A 23,099-nucleotide genomic window follows, 5' to 3' on the forward strand; every position below is an offset into this window, starting at 1 on the left:
CAACCCTCTTACTGTCCCTTCAGCTGGACATAGTGCGGTCCTGCTGGCCAAAGTTTTGGAGACTCAGCTAAGAGGATCCCTCCTTCTCCTTCTCCTCCCACTGCTGCCCCACCAACCAGCATGGGACCTGCAAACTGACTTAGAGAGTGGGTTTATTCCCAGTCCTCTCATCAACATCAAGACCTATATGTAGCCTGAGACCTGTTATCGTTGGAGGAGGGGTGGGGGGAATGAAGGGCTATGTTTCTGTCCTGCCCTGCTGCTCAGAAATAGTGATAATTAGTGGTTCAGCAGTTTTTGACAGGGTCTGATGCAGAGCCAGCATAATTACAAGGCAGGGGACTTTCTTTGCTCCTGCCCTAAACATTCCCACATGCTGCCTGCAGTGTGGAATAGCCACAGGGCTTTTTATAAACTCCTCAGGATCAACTTGAGAATTCTGGGTTTTGTCAGGCCCCGAGTGGCTTTGAAATTCCCTTGTTTGACTCTAGTGTTTGTCCACTCTAGAAAATGCATGTGGTAGGTAGGCGGGTGGAACAGGGAGAGACCAAAACCATGCTGAGGAATGAGGAAGCAGCAGCAGAAACTGCTGCAAGTTACAGAATTAGGTGCTGGGTCTTTTGGATTATATTGCCCCTACGTTTGTACATATACATTGGACATATACTATGTGGATTTGCTTTCCAAGGTAAAAGGATGAACAGCTTTGCACTCATTTCTCATCTGACACAACATTAATAGTAACTGATGCCTGGGCTTTCTCTATCCCTTTACACTTCAAGCTACATTGGACTTGAAGTCTCAGATTGCTTCGGAAGAGAGATCATAAGGTAAACAAAGGAATAAAAACTTTAATTGTTTGACATGAGTGCTAAAATCAGAGTAACTTGAAAGAAAAGGAACAGTACACCAGCCAAAATGGGCTAAAGTGCTTTCAACTGCTTCAGAGTTCCTGTGTAGCGGCTACGGAAGACGCCTATTACTCAGCCATGCCACTGCCTCTGAGAAGAGCGCAGGATAGGCCCTCCAGTAACTCAGATTAACATAGATTTTTGTTTATTTTGCAACTAACATTAAAGTAATGATCACCTTTAGTCCTGCTTCATCTACTTTGCAACAATCCTTAATAAAGTTAAGAGTTTTTATGAAGTTGAAGTTGTCATCAACCACTTGAAAAATCACAATAACTTGCTTAACAATAATACAGCTTTCAGGAAAGGGGAAAACTAAATCACCAGTAGGCCAGGGACAGAGCTGGGAGCTGACTGCCAACTCCCAGACTTATGCCCTGTCTGTTGGGCCGTGCTATCTTACACCAGCTCCCTGCCACACAGTGCCCAAGGGCTGAGAAAGCCTGAAACTCAGCATCCAGGTTGGTCTGCATAGGAAAACTCTGGGGACAGAAGAGGATCCCCTGGCCATAGCACAAAGCTTTTTTTGCTTGCTTACACTTCAAAGCGATGTGTCAAAGTATTCATGGCTGAGTTTCCAAATCCCTTTGAAAACCTGAGCTACATAAGGAAGGAAGAAAGGACAAAGTCAGCACGTATGTGAGAATTAGAGCACATACATGCTGGATTAAATACAATTATTTCAGCTAGAGGTATCCTTACAAATGGAAATGTTTAAAGAATAAATTAGTCATGAGTGTTTAGAAAATATGTTTACAATAGCAGCTTCCAGACTCTCATCTTTGATCACGTCACTTCTGTTCCCAGAATGTGGTCACATGCCTCCTACATACTCAGTTCACAGAACGGCAAACACTAGTGTTATTTCTTAACAGGGGATTTTCCTCTTTGGCCATAGCCCATTTACACTCGTGTAAGGGAACAGCAGAGAACCAAACCCAAATAAGGCGGTCAGAGCCAGCAGGATGTTCACACAGACTTGTGTGGTGAGGCCATCCAGGAAGTGCAGAGACAGCATTAGCTGTTAACTAGCTTCAGCCAAACAGCTAAGTCAGCGAAATACTTGGAGTTTAGCATTCCCAGGATTGTAGGAGGTTGTAGGTAATTTGCTTCAAACTGGGCCTAACTATTCCACCTTCACCCTGGTACAAATCCTCAACTCTGAATGAAAGATCATTATCAAGCATTGATCTCAGGGAGAAGCAGCTGGCTTTTAGCAGAGAAGACAAAACAAACTCACTCACCCCCCCCACCACTAAACCTCAGTGAGAGATTTTAAGGGCACATTAAAGGTCTCACTGTCCCCCAAAAGAGAAAGAGATGCTCAGGTTCACCAAGAAAGTTATTGCCACCCCAGCAATGGTGAGAGCTTGGAAATGGCTGGACTGGAGGAAGCTCCAGGATGTCTCACATATAAGGGTAACACAAGGCCTAGAAGCAGTGCTTAAAGAGAGAAGCCGCAGAGGGGATCTCAACGAAGAGAAGAACATTGGCCTGTAAATCCACAGAAGAGCCAGAAAGACAAGGTACCAGATAACGAGTCAAGCAAAATTCAGAAGTCAATAAAAACTGACTCCCAAAGCCTATATTTCCCAGTACTGCCCCTCCCAGCCTGGCATGTTCCCAATGGCTACAAAGAAAGGGAAAGGCATACGCAGTCCCACAGAGGCAAAGGGTTTATGATACAGACCAGGACATCAGCCTTCCACACCATGCACCTCACAGCAGCACAGGGTGCCTTGACCTTTCTATTCTGCCAGCTTCTGCTCTTTGACTTGTTTCTGCAGCTCTAGTGATATTAGTACTTGCCATGTAAACCCCAGATCTGCTGGGGTTTAAAATGCCTCAGTGGAAGACTTCTGAATCCAGCCAGCTGAGATGGGAAAAGAGACACTCTGCCCTGCAATAAAAATCAAGCATGAGAGTGAGATGTGTGAATGGCTTCTCCCAAGGTCTTCTTCACAATATTTTAAGAAGCTGTCCCAAGCGATGACTTTCTAAGTAGCTAGAGAGCAGGAAATGCTGTTTGATAACTATACAGCCAACTTGCCCAACACTAATTGGACCTGCAGAGTCCCCTCCCTGCAGAGGTTAGGGATTTGGTTAGGGAGTCAGGCTCCTGATACAGCTTTCTACAGCTCTGCACAGAGTCCCCTCTGGAAGGAAGCAGAGATCTAGGGTTACACCCTGGAGGCACTGTACCTTCAAATAAAGGAAATCGCTGCCCTGATTCCTCCAGCACAGCCTCCAGGGGAGATGCAGGAGGGTCAAGGGAAGACTTGGTCACTTTGATCTTGATCTTTTCTTTTCTGATGGTGAACTTCAGTTTGTTGCCAATGTAGGAGACTCCAGTGACTTTCAACTTGTTAATATCAGTAGGACATGCAGGGTCAAAGCGAAGGCTTGTCTTTGTAATCCTGCAAAGGCAGAAGCAAGTCATTGGTGGGAACAATCATGGTCCTGCCTGGCAGCTGCCTTTGTGAATGCAGGCAACCATGCAAGCTGGGCCTATGGCTTACAACAGACAAGACAGCTGAGCGTGGTCTCGAGGTGTCTGCCTTTAACAGACCGTGCAACTGTCACCACAATATTTGTGGAAATATAGCTCAAGACCAGAAGTCTGTGGCTTGAGTCTGTGCCTAAAGAGGCCTGACTTGCCACACACAGTATCTGAACACCTTCAAGTTTTGCAAAAAGCTGAGATTAAGGTTTTCAGCTGGGAAAGTGGTAGCTCACACCCAGCTCCACCAAGTGTCTTGTGGGTCTCTCAACAAATGTTGACCACACACGCAAAGAACATATATAGTTAGTGCTAGACAGCTTTGTTACAAATCAAAATGCTTGTCAGTTTGATCTATCCTCAATTAAACTCTAAGAATATGCTCAAGGGACTCTTGCTTCAAGATTGAAACCACTGTTTTGGATATGAGACATACTCTGAAATTATATGAGCAGCTTAATGTGCCTTCTGAGATATTTTAATGCCATGGAGGTTCCAGCTGAGCACAGAAGCTCAAAGATCTTGAGTCATATAAGCATTCCTGGCAGATCTTCTCAAAGGGACTAAAGAAAGTTTTACACCTGTTTGTGTTGCATTTCTCACAGGTAAAGCTGGGTGTTAACCAAGCCATCTACTTCTTTCTATATTGGCTTTCTTCTCACCTTGCTTCTCAGACTCAGCAGCAGACTTTCCCTCTCTTACACCTTACAGATCTTATTTAGCCCTTCCATTATTTATAGTTTCTGAACTTCTGTGGGGAAGCCTCAGATTTAGCTTATTATGGCTCCATCTGGGGCCTCGCATTATTCAAATCTAATACTGATTCAGTGGGCTCCATTCTAGAGTTCTTGCTAGAGATAAATCTCATGGGTAAAGTCAACCTTCAGGCAACCTACTACAAACAAACTAGAACTAACTGCTTTGATGGAAAGACTTGATTGCCTCTTAAATACTGCCTCTTAAACAAACCAACTGGTCCTTGATACAAACACCTTTCTCTTTTCTACGTTCAACCCTGCATCCTGCCAAGAGAAAGCCTGTGTGTGACTAGCAAATACCTCCAGATTTCTTCCTGTCTCAGCAATGTCACAAAAACTCAGTGATGTGATATCTACTATTGCCTGGTGATCACATGCACAAACAACCTGGCTAGAGGAGAGTTTCTGCCTGTTTGTAACTCCCTATTTAGCAGAGATGAGGAAAGGAAGCTGCTCAGTGTGATGGCAGCTCTAGAGGATTAGGGTTGCTATTTGCAGAAGTCCCTCAGATGGACTACAAGGTAACAGCCTTTCTGAATAAGCAGGCTTGTATTTACCTGCGAAGCGGTTGTTTGGGCTTCCTCTTCAATTAGTTAGTCAAAAGGTTGTTTGGGCTTCCTCTTCAATTAGTTAGTCAAAATCCAATTAGTTGGATTCTAGTTTTTAAGTTTCATCCACATGTAGTGGAAAAAACAAGCAACAACCACCTATGAAGAAGGCAGGTCTGGATGAGTTTCTGATATGAAGACAAAGTTATACAGACTAGTCACAGTCTTGAGACCATAAAGAGATGTCCATCTTCACTGAGATTGCCAACTAGCATTTTCAGAAGAGCTCAGAATTGGCCTAACTTTGACTCCTTTTTGAAGCTAAGGGCTTTAAACACTGATGTAAGCTGGAGGAGAAACAGATCAAAGCTCATCACTTCTGAAAACTCCACTCTGTTCTCCACTAGCCATAAATTCCCCCAGTATCCACAGTTTCTTTGAGATTATTAATGCTATAGTTTGTTCCTCACCTGCTAGGAATTTCTAAAGGATGTGTTCTGGAAGCTGTTGCATACTCTGAGTTCCTTTCTTTTCACTATTAAGAGCATATTGCTCCAGTTAAACACCATCATTTTGAGAGACTTTCAATTGCTTAGAAAGTAAGACCAACATAGACCTCACCTGAACCCTGTGTAACCAAAGAGGACAGCTTGCAAGAATCCACCCATCCCTGTCAAGAAATTCACAGCTCCTGATCCATCAGAGTTCTCCACCCAGATCTGCTCCAGCAAGAAAAAAAGAATGACTTAGCAGTTGCATTGGAACTCTTCATGTAGTTTTGTGGGTTTGAATACATTTAATGTCATTACTGTCATATATTTAGGGTGTTGCAATGATCATACTCTGCTGCCCACCTTGGCATGGGGTGCTGGGCTCTGGTATGTCTCCAGGTCCCAACTCCCACCCCTGAGAGATAGAAGGAAGCCTGAAGTGGGCATGATACTGACCCCTTGGCTTTGTATTGCCTGGTAGGAAGGAGGTATCTCCTCACTGTTCACTGGAAGCATACTGAGAAGAGACACAGCCTGGAACCACTTATCTCAATATACATATATTCATACATACATACATACATATACACACACACACACACATAGATATATACAATAACCTAGAGAACGCAAGTGCAGTCAGCATAAGCTCCAGTCCAGATGATGTTTCTGACCTGCTCCCAAATAGGTCCCATCACACTGAGAAGCAAGAATCATTCATCATGGCAAAGCAGCAACCACACTCCACGTAACTAACCTTGAAGGGCTCGGTGATGTTGCTGAAACATTTGCTCAGTTGACTCTGTGCTTTCTGCGCTTCCTTTAGCTCCAGCCAGCCCACTGCAAACATGCTCTGCAGGGGAGAAAACTGTCCTTTCACCCTTGACGGGGGCAGTAGCAGGTGTTCGCAAGACAAAATCAAGCTAATGACTTTTCCCCCTTCAGATAGACCACAACTGGCATCCGTCTGTCCCAAGGTAGACATCTCCAGTGCACATCTTAGTTCTGAGCTACCTGTTCAAATTTCCTCATTGTCTACAGCAGTTCTGACAAACTGTGCTGCTGATAGGAGCTGGAGGTGACTAACTCAGATGGAAACTACCACACTGCTGATGAATCCAACCCTAGGCTTTGCCCTTCACCTTACCCAGGTCATGGCTGGCCCATCCAGCACAGTGACAGATTCATACATCTCCAGGTCATTTCTCCGGACTTCCGGACTCATGGGGTACATCAGAGGGAACCCAAGCAAGACAACATCAGCTTGTTTCACAGGCTCACCTGGCAAAAGAAGCCAACATCAGTCAGACCATATATGCTAGCTGGAAGTAACTGGCAGACTGATTGTCCATTTACTGATAAGGGGGAAAAGTCTGGCTTACTCAGAATCACGAACTCAGAAAAGTATGATGCCACATCAACAGAGGAAAGGTAACAGAACTGCAAAGTAGGCCCAAGTAGCAGGGTCAGAGTTGCAAGAGCATGCATTTCTACTTGAACCAGCCCCTTCGCTTTTCAGAAGGCCAATGTTTTACAGGAAGAGCAGTGAGCAATACTTGACTTGACCTCCAAAAGATAGTCTTAGTGATCAGAAATGGGTTCATAGGAACCACATCATCTGCATCCTCAAGTACTACAGGCCTGTTCTTACTCTCTGTACCCAAATTTCCTAATTTTATGAGCCCAATAATGAGAAATGATCCATGGAGCAGCAGAAACCATCTCCAAAACAGGTTCTTTGTAATGAGAACACAGTTTAAGTGATTGCATGCTGCCCCTGCACTCAGGCAGCAATGCTAGAATTCCTTGTGTCAGCTAACCATTTAGCACCTTCAAACTAGTCAGAATCCCCACTTATTACAGACTTAAGCAAGAACAATGATCAAATCAAAGCCCTGCTGTTGCCTCTCAACTCACCTGGGCTATAACCATCATATTCAGGATGGTATTTCTTCTCTGCATCAAATGGTATTTTGACTTTCTTGGCACACTCCACCCACTCCTCTGGTACGGGGATCAAGAAGTCCTGCGCAACATCAGCTGCAAAATTTAAACTGAAAAGAACCAAGTAACAACAGTTTATATCAGGGATGGGTATCTGACATCTCCAAGAGTGGAGGGGGGGAAGAAAGGAAGGAATGGAATATATAGAAAGAACTGAGTCAGGTTCCCTGCAAAGAAACAGTTATTTTAAAAGAATGTGGCTCAGAGCATAAAGCTTGGACAAAGAATCATCATCACTGGAGATGGGACTCAGCTGCTCCAGCTTTCAATGTCTTCAGCTGACTAATTGTCTAGATCTCCCACCCAACACAGTGAGAGAAACACTCTTGCAAGGTGAAATTCCTCTCAGTAATGTAGGCAAATGAAACAGGTGTGTTGAATCACCATGGAAGGCCCTACTTCTCTCCACTGACTCTAAAGGTAGCCAGAGGAGATCAGCTTGAATAGAGGAGACAGAAAGAGTGTATTTCACAGAGTGTGTTACACAAAGGTGTATTTCACATCAGAGCCTTGCTATTTCCTATCCTTGCCAGACTGTTAAGCAGAAAAGAGAGGTGGTCCAGTGCTTCCATAAAGCATGCATGTTACCTCCTCTGGGCCAAAGCGTTGGTGTAAACAGAGTTATCAACTCGGTAATGATACTCATCTGGGGGCATGACACCTGGAGGAAGAGGGAGGAGACACTTCACACTGCAGCACACCCAAGGTTTGGTACAGCTTTATGCCCTTCCTTAGGGAACTGGTGCAAGGAAGGGAAACCTTTCCCTTGCAGGGATGCATGTCCACAAGGCACTTAGGCACGGCCTCTGCGCATCTGACAGGATACTACAGCAACCTTGGTGTAGAGAAGAATATGTGGTGGTTGTTGTGAAAGAGAAACATGCTGACTTAAAACTTTATCTGACAGTGAAGGCTGTCTGGGCAGCAGACACTAGCCTCAACCTGAGGGCATCTTCCTCACTTTAGGGTTAACACTCACAGGCAAGGTGATCTTCAAGTTCCTAATTGGATATCCTTCCCCACATGCTCAACTCTTCCCTTTCTGGGGATAGTCTGTATGAATTGAGTAAAGAGAGCTGTCCATTTCCCAAGAGAAAAGTGAAAATACTCATTTAAATATTTGATTCTTTTGGGGACACTGGGGCTCTCTGCAAAAGATCTACAGATCAAAAGCCATTTGAGGCAAACCCAGGGCCTTTTTTTAAGCTCTGATCACCCCAGCTGCACACAGACCCCTTGGCTCTTACCAAGCCTGCTACTCCAGACCCTTCTCCCGCACACCTCTCCTTCACTTCTAGTTTTCTTCTTCAGTGCCTTCGTACAGTGCGAAACACAAGCAGTACCTTCCAGTGGTCACTGGTGCTTAATCAGCATAACATGCTTCAGTAGAATTGCTGCCTGCGGAGAGACCTTTTGTCCTGTCAGGCATATCAGCAGTTGTACTTGTTTGGCACCAATAGTACCAGATATCTTTCAAAGAAAAGGATGTGATCAAACCCATTGAGGCTACTGGGGGATTTGAAAACTCTTGGGGGCTACTGGTCTCTTCAAAAAGAGACTATGTGTGTATATATATATATATATATATATATATATATATATATATATATATATATATGAGCTGCTGAGATTGTGCTATGAAACTACATATATCTATATATATTTATATATCTATAGATATCTAGCTGCTGTGAAACTATGAATTTGTCTCTGTGCTGCTGAGTCCTTTACCTCTAAAGCCTGATAAAGGCAATGTCCTGTATTTTCCCCAAACGCCACCAGTCACAATAACTTATGCAGTTTACACTGCCACAGGAGACAGTTAGAGTTATCCCATGAGAGTCAAGGGACTGAGACAGAAACAAGTGCTACTATGACACTGAGAAGAGAAGATATGAACTACCACACAAACTTCTGGGCTGGAAGAATTCAGCACTGCAGCCAGGGGATGAAAAAGACACATTGCGTGTGCTTAGGATGTACTGACACTTGCTGAGGAGAAAAGAAGCTTGGCATCATGCCCTGTGTTTACATGGACATGAGTATCTTCTATGAGATATCTGAAAGGGCAGGAGTTTGAAGCACCCATGTACTCCCATTTAGGCCTAGCTGGAAGGCCTCTGAGTCTGTTTGCAAGGTCCTTCCCCATAAACAGGCCAGGAAGTTGCAGAAGTACCTTTGATGTGGTAGCATTGCTCCTCCTCATTCCATACCATCCTGCTGCACCAGTACTGAGCCACAGCACCAACTAGGTTCCAGCCTCCATCCTCCCTGAACAGCTTCTGGTCCTGGAAGGATGTAAACCAGAGGAAAAAAACAGAGACAGTGGAACATGAGAAAGAGATTCAACCAGGTCCAAATTCAGCCAGATAACAAGACCTCTAATAAAACAGATATAGGAGGAGAAGAGAACAGAAAACTGGCCTGGATTGAGGCAACAGTATGCAGAGCCATCCATGAAGAACAGGGACAGAAGAGCTGGAGAAGAGGACCTGTAGCATTACTGGCAATTCTGAGTGGAGCAGATAATAGCAGAGCTTCTCTGGGAAGGGACAGTGTCAGTCACCAGATGCCCTGCAGGCCTTGCCATTGAGTTGGTCCCTTGCCTCTGCCATCAACATGTCACACGCTCCCTTTACCTGTGTGGTGTGATAATACTGCTCAAAGGCCATCAGAACATCCCCAGTGATATGAATTTCTTGAGCTCCATAAATCTCCTCTGGGCAGACTTCCTGACCAGTGGCTGCACTCTCCCAAGGAAACTTGGCACCCTGCCAGGAGAAAAATATCCATGGGGCAGCTGAGCACAGTCAAAGGGAGAGGAAGCACAACATCTCAACATCCTCACTCCACTGCTTAGTGGCAATGTCAAGCTCACAACCCCTGGTTAAAACCAGAGAGGAAGAGCAAAGCCTAACTGTCCTTCTGTTTGACATTGGCTGGGTTGACCGCAACACAGGCTTTCTGTCCCCACCTTGTAGCCTTGCTCCTGTGCATTGCGTAAAGCTCCTCCCAGCATGCGAATCCGGTACTCCAAGATGGCTCGGGCCGCTTCAGGATAAAATAGCAGGATGCTTGGGAATATCCAAGTGTCCTGAAAATAGCAAAGCAAGACAAGACATAAGGGGTAGATGGTGGAAGTGGCTGCTAGGGCACCCGGACATTCCCACCACCCTTTAGAGGTTCACCATTCAAGCACAGCCCCATTCCACATCATTGTTCATGCTCTGACCATGATTTTGCTACTATTCAAAGGTGCTGTCACTCTGGCTCATTAAAAGGGACATATCCATGAGGGAATGTTTCTGCTCACACAGACATGGCCATGTACCCCATGCCTGCTACTCTATGCTAGTCTCCCCCAGGGTATCTTGCTAAAATAATCCCAGCAGAAAGGAAACTCCACTACACAAGAGAGGAGATGTGGGAGTCCTCTAAATACTTGCGCTAGAGAGGGGAGAGTCAAAACCAGATGCATTGCTAGAGAAGACAACCAAGGCTTACAGAATCACAAAGCACTTGCCCACTATTAGACCATACCATGCTTTGTGCAGGAAGAAGGAACTGCCTCAGCATAATCCAGTAGTGTTCTCTGCTCACAATAAGGGACTCAACTGCAGAGCTGCAAACTCCTTCCCTGTACTTTCAGTGTGGATATTCAGAGAGCAGATCTAAACCTCTGGCTAGGATGAAACAAGTTTTTCTCAAGTTAGGAGAGGTAAGCCCTTACAGCCAACACAAGAGAAAATGCCTCTCCCAGAAGAGATTCGGACCACCTGAGACCTGACTTAAGAAATCAATCTAGGCCTTGGCAGCTGTTACCAAGAGAGCAGGAGGATGCTCTCCTACAAGAGGCTGGTGCCTCTTGATATACCTATATCACCAGTAAGAGTAAGACCTCCTAGCAGCCTCATGCTGGGTTTCTCAGTGTAAGATGATGCAGAAAAGCTGTGCATTATCAGAAAAAACAGCCTCAACCCACCTGGTCCCAGAAGATATGCCCCCAGTAGTCTTCACCCTGACTGCCATTGGATAAGCCACCAGGACTGATGCCATGGAAAAGGAAGTCGGGGTTCCCAAGGGGAGGGATAGCACTCAGTAGGTAATAGAGACAGCCATAAAGAGCCTGTCGCAAAGGCATAGGGCCATCCAGGTCTATGCAGCATCCTCTCCAAAGTGTTGCCCAGGCCTCCACGTGGGAGGAGTACAGAGTGCAAGCAGTAATGTGAGCCATCCCTTCGCTGTAGCACCTCTTTACTTCCTCTTCGCTCTCAGCCACAGCAGTCAGGAATTCCCAGGTTTTCTCCTGCTCCTCCCCATGCAAGGTCACAGTTTGCGGCACTGGAGTCCAGAGCATGTGAACTGTGGGCTGGGGTCCCCCATCCACCTCAGGAACCAACGTCTTCCCATAGATGTAGCTACAAGAGATGGCAAGCAAAGGGGAAAGGGACAGAAGAGCAGATGGTATTCAGTGCACATCACTTAGCGCAAATCTACTCATGCAGCAGGGAGCTGCCCCACAGCAGCTGAACATCTGGTTCCTATTCCCATCTAGGATGGAAGCTCCCTTGTTCCCATGCTTCAGCTCAGCTGAAACCTCACCCCTAGAAGGGCATGAAAATCATTGCGACTCTCTCATATGTCCCCAATTTCAGCAAGCAATTTCCAAGGGGTCACCTCCTCTGAAATTACTATCTTCCTCAAACTCACTTCTTTGTTATTACATTTAGTCTCTGTGGCCTTTGTTGCAGCTGATAAATACTTCAAAAAAATTTTTTTACTTGCTTGATGGAAAAAGGCAGGTTTACATAAGCCTCCATTCTACTTACCTTATCAGTCTAGTTCTACCTTTGGGTTTGCAGCTTATTTCCTATTTGAGAGCAGAGCAGAGATCTATATGCTATGAAGGATATAAGGCAATGTCCCCCCACAATCCATACTCACTGTGCTCCCTGGAAGTCTGGTCCCTGATACAGGTCTAGGTCCTGGCTCTTCAGCACAAAAGGAATCTGGAGCTGCATCACGATGGGTTGTCTAGTGTGAGCTGATCGCTGGATGGTGATGCTGAAGGCCATCAAATGAACCAGGGAATGGTGAGCATAGATCTGATGGGTGGCTGTATAATCAGCTGACTGAAGCACATGGCTGAAAATTCCTGTAAGGACAACAGAGCCACCAGATTTTTTCACTTGTCAGGTTTTTAGCCAAAACAGTCAAATTCAGCCTGAGCTGTGTGTGGGATTGAGTCCTGATGTTCTTAGGAGGGCTATTAACACACAGCTAACACACTTAATCTGGCTAGGCAAGTGAGGAATGATTTGTGCTATAGAATATTTCACCAAGGTTCATGATTAAATGCTATTTGCTGAGCCAGGCTCCAGTAGGCACTGAGATATGGTCTGAAAACTGTATATTCCTATTCTCGTAAGGATGGAAATCCTCCACTTGCTCCACTTCGAAGAATAACCTAGAGAAGGAAAGTCTTCTTCATTCCAAGTCCAGTCTGTTCAATCCATACTATTTGGGGAAGAATTGGTTTTGGAAATAAATGAATCTAGTACTTTGTACAGCTAAATCCCAAAATCTGCAAAATGAGTACTCACAGATAACATGGGGGGGGGGGGAGACACACTCCCACTCTCATTCTCCCAATTGGATTTTTTTATGTTCTACCAAGGTCTGAGGTGGCTGGTATCTAAAGGTCAAAGTGAAGTAAAGATCTGTTTCTGGCTCCTTTAGAAACACATGGTGGAATTTACCTGACTCAACCATTAGATGCCTACAAAACAAACGTCTGCATCAGAACCAAAGGACTGGATGCCTATGAGAGTCAATTAAATTTAGGGTATGATCCATCTTATCTGATATTGATACCTACTTTATGATGAAGTGAATAGCTTTCTCTGTACCTTTGCATTTATTGACTAAATCTCCTTTAACTACAATAATAAATACCTAGTGTGCATGAAGACTCAAGCACTGTAGGCACCTGAAGTAAGGTCAGAGGAATCCCACTTCTGGGATGAAGTTGACTCCAGTCACAGACCTATTCAGCACATGGACGAACAGAGCCTGGGGAGAACCAAGATGTCCCCAGAGAACTCGCTGAAGAGGCAACACAGGCAAGGAAAATTTTAACCTCTAAGAGGAGGTCACCAACAATTGCAGGAAAAGAGAGAAAGGTGAATATGATACAGAACTGAAAGGAAGTTGCAGCACAAGCAGATTCCTCTTCCTGTTATTTACCTGTCCGGGTATTCAAGGTGAAGGTCTCTGTCACTTTGTCTGTATTAGGCTTGGTCATTCTAACATTGACAGGGCTGGGGATGTCAGCACGATGTGTGTCTCCCACAGCTCCGTTATACACCCCGTTGACATGGAGGATGTCCCGATACACACGGGTGCCCAGGTAAGCATTAGTCACTGTAGCTAAAAATCGTGGGTCTGAGGGCAGAGAAGTGGAGGTGAACACAGCAGGGTCCTCCTTACCATCAGTCATTTTTACCAATTTGAACTGCAGAACAAACAGAGTCAGGGACAAGGGTTAAACAGAGCAATCCAGCACCACCAGCTCTTGATGGGGCAATACCAGTGCAAGGCCATGCTGGAAGATAGCAGAAAGCAAGAACAACTAGTCACCTCTATACTACCCTTTCTGTAACCCCCAGTTCTTTAGCACTGCTGCCTTCTCACCTGCTTTCAGCCTTGTTGATTTCTATGGCCTCATTTCTTTTAGCCTTCTCTCTGATCGCCACATCCCACTGTCTCTTTTAGCAGCATTTTTCATTCTTTCAAGGCATTCCTTCCAATGCCTCTGGTGAGTCTCCAGGCTCATTTCCTCCTTTGCAGCTTCCTTTTTCCTTTCTTCAGTTCAGACATCTCCTAGCTGAGCAACATGACTTTTCTAGCTTTCCCAAACCTCAGACTCATTGCCCTTGTCACTTCTCCAGTCTTCTCTTCCACTACTCCCTCTGCATGACAATATGACCAATTTCTCCCAATATGCAACATGACAAAGCCTTCCTCCTCTCCTTTCCTCCTCCTCTGTCCTCAGAGGGACAGAGATGCTTCTGCAACCTCTAGGCCCATCTCCCCATTCACCTCTTTTGCTCTTGTGAACTTCAGTTAATGGCTTGATGGTGCAGGAGGTGTCTTTTTGCATCATGTGCTCACAGCACCTTACAAAAGGGAGCTCTAGTTGGTGCCTCGCACTGGAGTAGTATCAAAAACCACAAATGGAGAATTGGGGCACATGCAGACTCTTCTGGGGAGCTGGCATGTCAGCTGGCAGCCGCAGGGCACTCGGAGCAGCGAATGCACAGCCAGGCCAGCAGCTTCCTCGCGCCTCCCCGACTGCCAAGCTGGCAGTCCTGGAAAGCCCTCCCTCCCCACTCACGCCTCGGCAGCTCTCAGCGAGAGCTCGACTGTTTGTTTTCTCACAGCAGGCAATGCCCGAGGTACTTCCTAAAGGTATTCTCCCAGCCTTTTGGAAGAAAAGAGAGCTGGAAAAAAAGTTAGGAAATCGGATCTTGCCTTTTGTCTCGGGCTGTGTGCTGACTCTGACCCTGCAGGTAGAGGCTGCTGCCGTAAGGGCTTCAGGCAGGGCAGGGCGGAAGTTACCAAACTGAGACAAGAGGAAGGAAATAACTTTTTTCTCCACTTAAAAAAAAAAAAAAAAAAAAATCCTGAAATGTGCCTATTTGCTCAGCTGTGATCTCGCTAGCTGAGGTCGCTGTCAGCACAGAGGGGATGGGGAGTGCTGAGGCTTCCCAAGGAAAACGAGCCTTGGGCTGCTGCTGTTTTCAGGCTGTCCTCTGCTCTAAGTTCCTCTACGGAGGAACTGAGAGGGGAACACTCATCTCTGGTTATTTGTCCTCTGAAAGTTGTCTGAGATATTCAAAAACAATTGAGGCCCTGGCAGAGAGCCATGGATCGTTCTCCAGTGATAGGGAGTGTGCTGTTCCCTCCACTCTTCTCACAACGTCCTGAAGTATAAGCAGCTCCAGCAGGGAATAAACGCATCTCCCCTTCAATGTAGCAGTCAACTTTTTCCAGGGAAAGCCATAGCTCCCCTTCCCTGTTCCCAGGGGACATCCTGTTCAGCACTCTCTTCACTAACAGCCAGCATTAGAGACATGAGAGACAGAGACATGAGTACATCAGAGAAAGACAAAAACTCTGCAGAAAGAATGAAATTGGATAATCACCCTTATTCATAGCCGGTTCAAGTCTTTTTTTAATCCTTAAATTAGTACATTAAATTCAGCAGTGACACTTAAGATTCAGCATCCTTTCCCAAATATTTCAGTCAGCAAAGTGACATTTCCAGATATTCTTGCTGTCCTTTTGTCCAATTCCTAGCATCATAACCAGTGAATCCTGCAACCTGACCACACCTGTGAAAAGGTATTTTCTTCAGTCAGGTCTGAATTTGCCTCCTTGGTGATGAAATCCTAGCTCACCTGAAATGCACGGGAGTTTTGCCGAGAGCGGCCGTGACTTCACTCTTTCAGCAATTTTCCCTTTGTTTTTGCATCCTGAGAGACATGAAGCACCTAAAATTATTTCTGTGGAGCACCCACAGCTTCTAGGTATTCTAATCACGCCTCCTTTCTTTGCCTGCTTTCCAAGCGAACAGTTCTAGACTCCATGATTCATTTTTGTAACAGTTTTCCAGGCTTCCTGCCTTTGAATTCTGTTCTAGCACTAGAAGATAATTTTCAGGTCACAGCACAAGTTCCAGAGAGCACACGCTCTTGACTTTTAGCCTCATCAAAGCACTGCTTGCATTGATCGCCATTTCTTACAGACCCCAACATTTCTGATGCTTTTAAAGCACAGTTACATCCTGAGCAGAGATTTTTCGCTATGCTGTCCTCAAAGAGGCCTAGATCACGGGTCATTATATGAGGAAATACCCTTTTCCGCTGTGCTGAACTCCATTTCTCTCTCTCCCTGCTAGAAAGCTTCTTCTGGCCACTATCCAAGCATTGAGGCAGCTATGTTTCATTCCTTTGTGCATCTCTCACTCCCAAACCACAGTTCCCGATTCCTGCACGCGTATTTGTTGTTACAAAGAAGCTTTGGTCTCTCTGAATTCAGTTTCCAATGCAGCATAGAGCTTGGACCGTCTTTGACAGAGCACCTGTCTATCTCCAACAGGCCCTTTACCATGATATTTACTAAAAGGGACATTCTTCTGGCTCGCTTTGCTGTCACGTGGTTGTCTGAAGGGATCTGTGACTGAGTATGATTGGTATGAGTCCTCAAGAGAGCCAGCAGTCACTGTGCTGCAGATACACCCTCTGACCATGGTAAAGACTAACGCTATCAGTTTCTCCACAGACGTTTTCAGAGCTGGCAAAATATCTTTGCTCCTGCCGTCTTGTGTCCCAGGCTTCCTTAGTACACAAGCAGGAACAACAACCAAAAAAACAACAACAAAAATACACCCCTTCCCCAAACAGGTATCAACCTTTTAATGCAACAGCCAAAATTCATCCCACATCACACCCTGCAGCAAAGAGAGATGACCACCTCTACTGATGGAGAGAGACTGCCCTCTCTATGCATGCTTTCCCTCTTCACTGAATGTATTAAGTGCAGAAGGGTGCAGAAGCATTATTGTTACAAAAGCTACTGCTCAGAGAAAGAAAAAGAAAGAAGTGGATTACAGTGAATTTAAACACATATCTTCCAGTGAATCCTGGACAGGCCTCTCTGGTTCTCTTCCTCAATCTTTACTGGAAGATGGAAGCTCCTGGATCCACCTGTTACTTAATCCTACACCTGTCCCTCAAAACGTTATCTTTTCTGCTCCCTTCCCTACACTGTGCACTTATTACTCCAAGTACAGCTCAAGTGTGAAGCAAACCCCACTTTTACTCATTAGCTTTCACATTCCTTCCCCCGCTCAACCCTCTCAAGCCTGTGTTCTTAATACATCAGAGGGGCATCAAGTTGACAGTTTCCTGCCCCACTGAAGTCACTAAAAAGCTTTGACTTGATTATAAGGACAAAAAAAAAAAAAAAAAAAAAAAAATCCACCCTGCCCTAGGCAATTACACAAGATAATATGACTGAGAGTGACTGTTTTCTTTATCCAACAGCATCTATGTGAGTAATACAGGTAGTAACACACTCTGCAGCCTTTGACTTCACCTCCAGAGGACCAGGTTCTTATCTGCAAATTGCATCAACTAAAGGCAGCCCTCAGGACATGTCCAGAAAAAAGATTCTCTGCCCTGGATATAGAGGAAAGTAACTGAAACATGCTTCTGCTGTGCCACTGCAAGGCCTGCTGAGTTGAGAAACTTCACCCATAAAGCATCCTTTCCTCTCCCTGCCACCTCTGCTCAGACACTCTTGTCTAAATCACAGAGCTGTGCAGGGCAGCATCAATGCCGCAATGTTTAAGGTCAAATTCCAGCCTTTGCCCTACCTCGTGCAGCCCATTTAGCCCTTGTAGGAACAAACCTGCTTTAGCAGAAAGATCTAAGGTCTGATCCCCATAGAACCATGGAGACACAAGGAGAGAACTGAGAACTGATGATGTACCTCCTTCTTAGGAACCTATTGTTTCTGACCTAGTGCTAAGAGAGGATTATCTTATTTAACAGTTCAACATTTACAGGATAAATATTACACATCTGTTCTATTTTCTGTAAATCCACAAAAAATCTGACTCAAATAAAGCTGCCAAAGAAAACCACGTCTCCTCAGTACAGAAGCTTTCACGCAAAAGCAATGAGAGACACTGCTTCTCTTTGCCTAGTGCTGCTAGGGGAATACGAAATTTCCTTACCACTTCCCTCCTGAGCAAGGCAATACCAGTCTCTTCAAATTTAGCCTCACATCCACCATCACCAGTACTCCTATCATGGAGAACAGAGTCACTAACCAAGCCAGAAGGAAAGCAAGATTAGAGAGTACACTGAAAACATTTAAGTTTATAGAGAAGAGAGAAAAGATGGAATAGCATAGATAAAGGCTACTGTTCTTTGCCCTGACTTTGGGCCCGGTTGTGCCAAACCTGACTGAAGAATGAATTTTCATAGGCATGCTTCGTACCAAGTCCTGAAGTGGCCTTCCTTCTAGAAAAATAGCCGTAAAAGAAGCTGGGGGAAAGAAGAGAAGAGGAGGAGAAGGATCAAGGGCATCTGGATTAAGAAAAAGAGATGTTCTATATGCCAGCTTCTCCCATTAATTAGGGAAATGACTAAGTAGATGTTTGTTGAAGTAATAAAACTCAGAGCAGAGTGTTGCTGGATCAGTCCTATTGATACATGTACCTGAAAGATGCCTTGAAGAAATCCTGAAGCATAGCTAAGGTCGGAGGCCAGATGCAATATTTGCTCCCAATGCTACCACCCTTTTTATATTTAAGGTTCTAAACTTGTACCTTGACAGAGTAAACAGAACTTGATCTCTTTTTTAATCTTCACTACTAACAAGTGGTCTAAGGCAACCTGGCAAACATCCTCAGGAGGGATGAAACTATCACAGAGATTAGGTTATGCAAACCTAATCTGCTGGAGAAGACACACACTTCCAGCCCAGCTGCCTTACACCAACAGCGTACTCAAGGGCTCCAGGGTTGGGGGAGTACTTCCTTCTGCAGTGCAAGCATGCAGGTGAAGAGCATTTCATTTCCCCAGGTGACCCAACAGGTGTACTCAGGTTTCTTTGCTTCTTTCGAGGAGTGCTAAAAATATTCTTTTCAGAAAATCCCTTTATCATAGCAAGCCAAAACCTCCTCAAACCCTGCTTTAGTTTTTGCAGAGGAGTTGATCTTGCTGTGACCAGAAAGTAGGGTTTCTGAAGGCCTCTTCTCCCCCCGCCTTATGTAGGAGAAAATTATACTGTACAGACAAATAAGTCAAGACACAGACAGGCACCATTATTAATTTGAGGGAAGATCTTTAAACGCAGTTGTCATTTATCATCAGCTGTTTCACTAGCTTCTCAACAATTTTTTTTAAATTGGTCCTTTTCTTTAGCTATTATTTAAAGCGAAATTTGCAAGGCTTTACCCCTCAATAAGATTATTCTCCTCCAATTTATACAGAAAACACAGCCAAGCCTTTCGCAGCTGCCCTGAGCCAGTGTCATCAGTCCTGCCATCGCTCTCGTTAATCCCAGAACTGGGAACCTGTCAGGTTCCTCTCTCAGCACACGGCCCCGATGAAAAGAAATAAAGCTACAATTCCTCACAGTCCAGAGGCAGCTTGCACAACGCAGGGCAGAGGAAAACAGCTCCTGCACATTTCTTCTTGATGAAAAAACAGACATGAGAACTGCTTGCAATAGCATGCAGTGAGGGTTTCCATCAGCGGCGACTGCGGACAGAGGAAAAGCAGAGTGCAGCTTTGCTCTAGAAAACAACTGTAACTAATGGGCACAGTAGGTTAAGCGTGAGATGTAATCCTAGAGGGGTTTCTGGAGGTCATTTACTCCATCCCCTTGTCTCCAGGAGAATGGGTCTAGGCAGATGTGTCGTTTCCACATCTGTCACATCTGGTTTCTCATGCATCTTGTGAATGGTTTCAAACTGCTCAAACCAAAAACAAAACAGAAAACATCCCTGTGTTGTTAAAGGCTCCAACTGTCACCCCAGCTTTTTATCTACTGGACAGGGAGACTACCGCCTCTTAGTGAGCTGGAGAAAAGGCCCCAATAAACAGGGGACCAAAGGGAAGCCCTTTAGAAAGCCAGTCACAAGGAGCAGATATAAGGAAAGAGGATTGCTACTGCTTTTAAATTCCCAAGAATCACTTTTTGTCAAGGATCAGGCCAAGGGAGCTGGTGTCAGCAATGCCTAAGTCATTTTACTGGAGGTATAAATCAAGCAGAGAGGAGAAGAGGAAGCGCAAACCAGCCCAAGGGCGTTTCAGCACCTTCAGAAGTCCCCTGCGGCAAGGGAAAGACAACATTGTTGTAACCAAAATGCCCCGGGGCGGGCGGGCAGCGGGGGGAACAGGGCCCAAATCCGCCCGGTACCGAGCGGAACGCAGAAGGGGATGGGAATGGGAAAGCGGTGCCGCGCGCGATTCGGGGCACCCTGCCCTGAAGGGGGGCCTTGGGCAGCGCGAGCAAAGGCAGATTTTTGTGTACCCACTTGCAGCATTGCTCCTACCCACCCTGCAACAATCCTTAATAAAGTTAAAATTTGTCGAAGAGATCATATATCGTTGTGTCTTTTTTTTTTTTTTTTTTTTTTTTGGGGGGGGGGGGGCGTTGGAGACAGCAGCACAGCCCTGACACCAGCGCGAGGCCTGCCAAGCTGCAGGTCGGAAACCCACAGCTGTAGCCCAAACTTTCCAACGGGGGAGGAATTGGAATACCGCGGTCCGGGGGAGTTTCAGGCGGGGGTGACCGCGCGGCGGCGGGGCAGCCGGGGAGGCGGGCGCCGGGGCTGGGGGGCGCTGACGGGGTGCGGCAGCCGCAGCCGCTGGCGGGTGCCCAGAGGGCCGCTCACACGCTTGCTCGCCTGCCGCCACCGGCCATGCGGGGCTTTCAGCGGGTGTCAGGGCTGCTGGCGTCGGCCCTGCGGAGCCAGCGGGTGCCGCGGGCACGGGTGACCTCCAAGCCCCCCGAGGAGCCGCTCTCTGCCGTGGTAAGTAGCCTGCGGCCGGCTGCGGGGGGGGGGGGGGGGGGGTTTGCGTGAAGGAAGGCACCTGCTCCCTGTGGTCTGAGGGGCTCTGACCCCCCTCCTGCCTGTAACCACGTTATTTTTGTGAGGAATTAAAAAAAAAAAAAAAAAAAAAAAAAAGAGAGAGAGAGAAAGAAAGAAAAAGAAAAAAGTGAAGGAGCTCTCACTTCTGTTTTCTGCTTTTCATGGTCCCCCATTTTTAAATTTTGGGGCGTTACAACACCCGCGAGTCCGTTGTTGTAACAACATGACAGCCTCAGGGCCTCTCATGGCATCCTGTCACTGCAGGGGCCGGCCCAGGCCCCGTCCCTGCTTCCCTTGGGGACACGGGCCCCAAAGCAGGTGCCCCCACGGTACGCTGACAGGGGAAGGGGGGGCACCGCCAGGGCTCCTCCATGAGGTCTCTCCCCTTCCTGCCCGCCCTGCCATTCCAGAAATGGCACCTGCTCCAGCGGTGGAGACCCTCCAGCGCTGTTTTCCTCTCAGATCCGAAAGAAGGTTGGAAGAAAGAAAACAAAAAACAAAAACTTCATGCCAGAAATCCTCACTGGATTTCATCTCCAACCCTCCCGTGCAGAGTTCACCTCCTGCTGCTCTCAGGAGGTCTGCAACAAAATGCTTTACAAGCCTGGAGATTCTTTATCTAGGCAGATAAAAAACACAATAAAGATGAACGCAACAGCTCAAGGGGTTAAGTGCTGCCTTCGCGTGCCAGAAATGTGAGAACTGCCATGCCACTGGGCTGTTATTAGTAGCTCTTAGCCCCTCAAAGTCATTTGAAAGTCAGGCACCCACTGCTTTGGAAAACAGTAAACCCCAGGCCCGAGGCTCTCTGCTGCTGCAGAGGAAGGGAAGGCCACATCCTGCTCCAGTGGCAGCCCTGACACAGCTAAGTGTTCCCTGCAGAAAATTGCCCCTTGCTCCCCCAGGGGCTGGGGTGAAGTGTGCACATACAGTGGACTAGGCAGCCAAGGCTTTCATTTTCAAGGAAATAAAATAACTATCTAAATCAATGGAGAGTGGAGAAGGGCCTTTTGATCCAAAATTGAAGGTCATGAGTTACTTTGGTTGATTTTGAAGGAAGTATTCTGACTCAGAACTACAAAGCAGTACAATTAAGCTTAAAAAGCAATCAGTTTGGTCCATGGCTGGTGGAAACTGCTACAATTACCCAAATCTCCCTCCTGCAGTCCCAAGGCTCCTGCATTCATCTGACCACAGTGGGGGCTAGAAAGCACAAGGAGTGCAGAAGGATGGCACTTGACCCCCTGCATTAGAGGCAGCACCTGTATGTAATTGGCCTAGGTATTCTACACCCAACAAAGCTGTAGTGCAGCTATCCCACTGTTTCTGTTGTTTTGTTTCTGCCAGGAGCAAGCCATCGCGCTTTCTGTGATGTTTTCATGCTTCCTGCTTCCAACCGCCTGGATCCTGGCACACCTGGAACACTACAAGAGCAGATCAGAGTAAGAAATGGCAAGAGGAACATAGAGCCAGTTGAGAGCAGAAGTATGAAGACAAGACTACAGAACAGATCTTTCCCTGGGGAAGAACTCTTTGAGTTTGTTCATTAAAATAGCATTAAACATAATGGTTTGTTCATTTTCCTTGGACTGTGCTTGTTTATAGAAAATGGATTAACAATCTTGTTCAGTCAGACAGGACAGAGCCCTAAAGGTGGTGGTATTCCTTTAAAAGTTTGCAGCAGACTCCAGCTGGGAGGCATACTTTTCTCCTCCAACTTTTATTTACTTAGTGCTTACCTAGTGCAGTCATCCCCAACAAGAAAATGCTCAGAAACTAAATGATACTTAAAGTGGTCTCCAGTCTAGATGCTGCATGCCTGACTTCTCTTGTTCTTGTGTAAAGAGCCACCCCTGCGCCTCCCAAGTTCATAAGCCCAACCAACCATTTGTTTTAAGGAAGCTGACAGCCAGCACTTGTTCCCACACAGAAGGCAGCAAGTAGTACTTCCAGATATCTCAGAACAACCTCCAAAATGACTGTCATAATTCACTTAGTCTCCAGATCTTCATGTTCACTTCAATGAACTGCTCAAAAATTTATACACAAGCTAGTACTCCCTACAGTACAATATAGCTGTCAAAATACTCTTAGGGAAAGACTTTAATACTATTTCAGTAGTAATGCTTCAGTTTTACAGCAGTAACAGCCCTATGATGTGTTAGCTTTGCTTCACTGTTAGCCTTTCCTTTACTCCTAAGGCATAGTGATA

The 23,099-nt window shown here is 46.0% G+C and overlaps 1 protein-coding gene and 1 long non-coding RNA gene across 4 annotated transcripts; one reads left to right on the forward strand and one right to left on the reverse strand.

Moving 5' to 3' along the window:
- Nucleotides 1-836: 836 nt before the first annotated feature.
- On the reverse strand, nt 837-21,455 carry PGGHG (protein-glucosylgalactosylhydroxylysine glucosidase). Of its 3 annotated transcripts, none has more exons than XM_062577943.1 (14): nt 14,746-14,811; nt 13,459-13,726; nt 12,157-12,367; nt 11,195-11,630; nt 10,187-10,306; nt 9,852-9,983; nt 9,389-9,500; nt 7,801-7,873; nt 7,126-7,262; nt 6,356-6,489; nt 5,966-6,061; nt 5,339-5,436; nt 3,114-3,328; nt 837-2,811 (listed from the first exon to the last, which is right to left on the reverse strand). In XM_062577943.1, exons 2-14 carry the CDS (start codon nt 13,709-13,711, stop codon nt 2,747-2,749), a joined length of 2,082 nt encoding a protein of 693 aa, XP_062433927.1. In that variant the 5' UTR covers nt 13,712-13,726; nt 14,746-14,811; the 3' UTR covers nt 837-2,746. The 3 variants fall into 3 exon arrangements, with proteins under 3 accessions (XP_062433927.1, XP_062433928.1, XP_062433929.1); XM_062577944.1 differs by lacking the exon at nt 14,746-14,811 and adding an exon at nt 13,906-14,337; XM_062577945.1 differs by lacking the exons at nt 13,459-13,726; nt 14,746-14,811 and adding an exon at nt 21,307-21,455.
- LOC134141628 (uncharacterized) lies at nt 20,457-22,454 on the forward strand. Its single transcript, XR_009958675.1, has 2 exons — nt 20,457-20,827; nt 22,235-22,454. It is a non-coding gene; the product is annotated as an uncharacterized LOC134141628 (long non-coding RNA).
- Nucleotides 22,455-23,099: the final 645 nt, after the last annotated feature.

This window comes from Rhea pennata, chromosome 5 (assembly GCF_028389875.1).
Source record: "Rhea pennata isolate bPtePen1 chromosome 5, bPtePen1.pri, whole genome shotgun sequence".
NCBI classification, from domain to species: domain Eukaryota; kingdom Metazoa; phylum Chordata; class Aves; order Rheiformes; family Rheidae; genus Rhea; species Rhea pennata.

What these genes read in the sequence shown, in the direction of transcription:
- PGGHG (XM_062577943.1), bottom strand. Translation starts at nt 13,711, where the DNA reads ATGACTGATGGTAAGGAGGACCCTGCTGTGTTCACCTCCACTTCTCTG. An exon ending in ATATGATGGTTATAGCCCAG is followed by an intron (nt 6,490 to 7,125) that starts GTGAGTTGAGAG and finishes TTCTTTTGCCAG; the next exon opens with GTGAGCCTGTGAAACAAGCT. An exon ending in TTTGGTTACACAGGGTTCAG is followed by an intron (nt 3,329 to 5,338) that starts GTGAGGTCTATG and finishes CTGCCTTTGCAG; the next exon opens with GATTACAAAGACAAGCCTTC.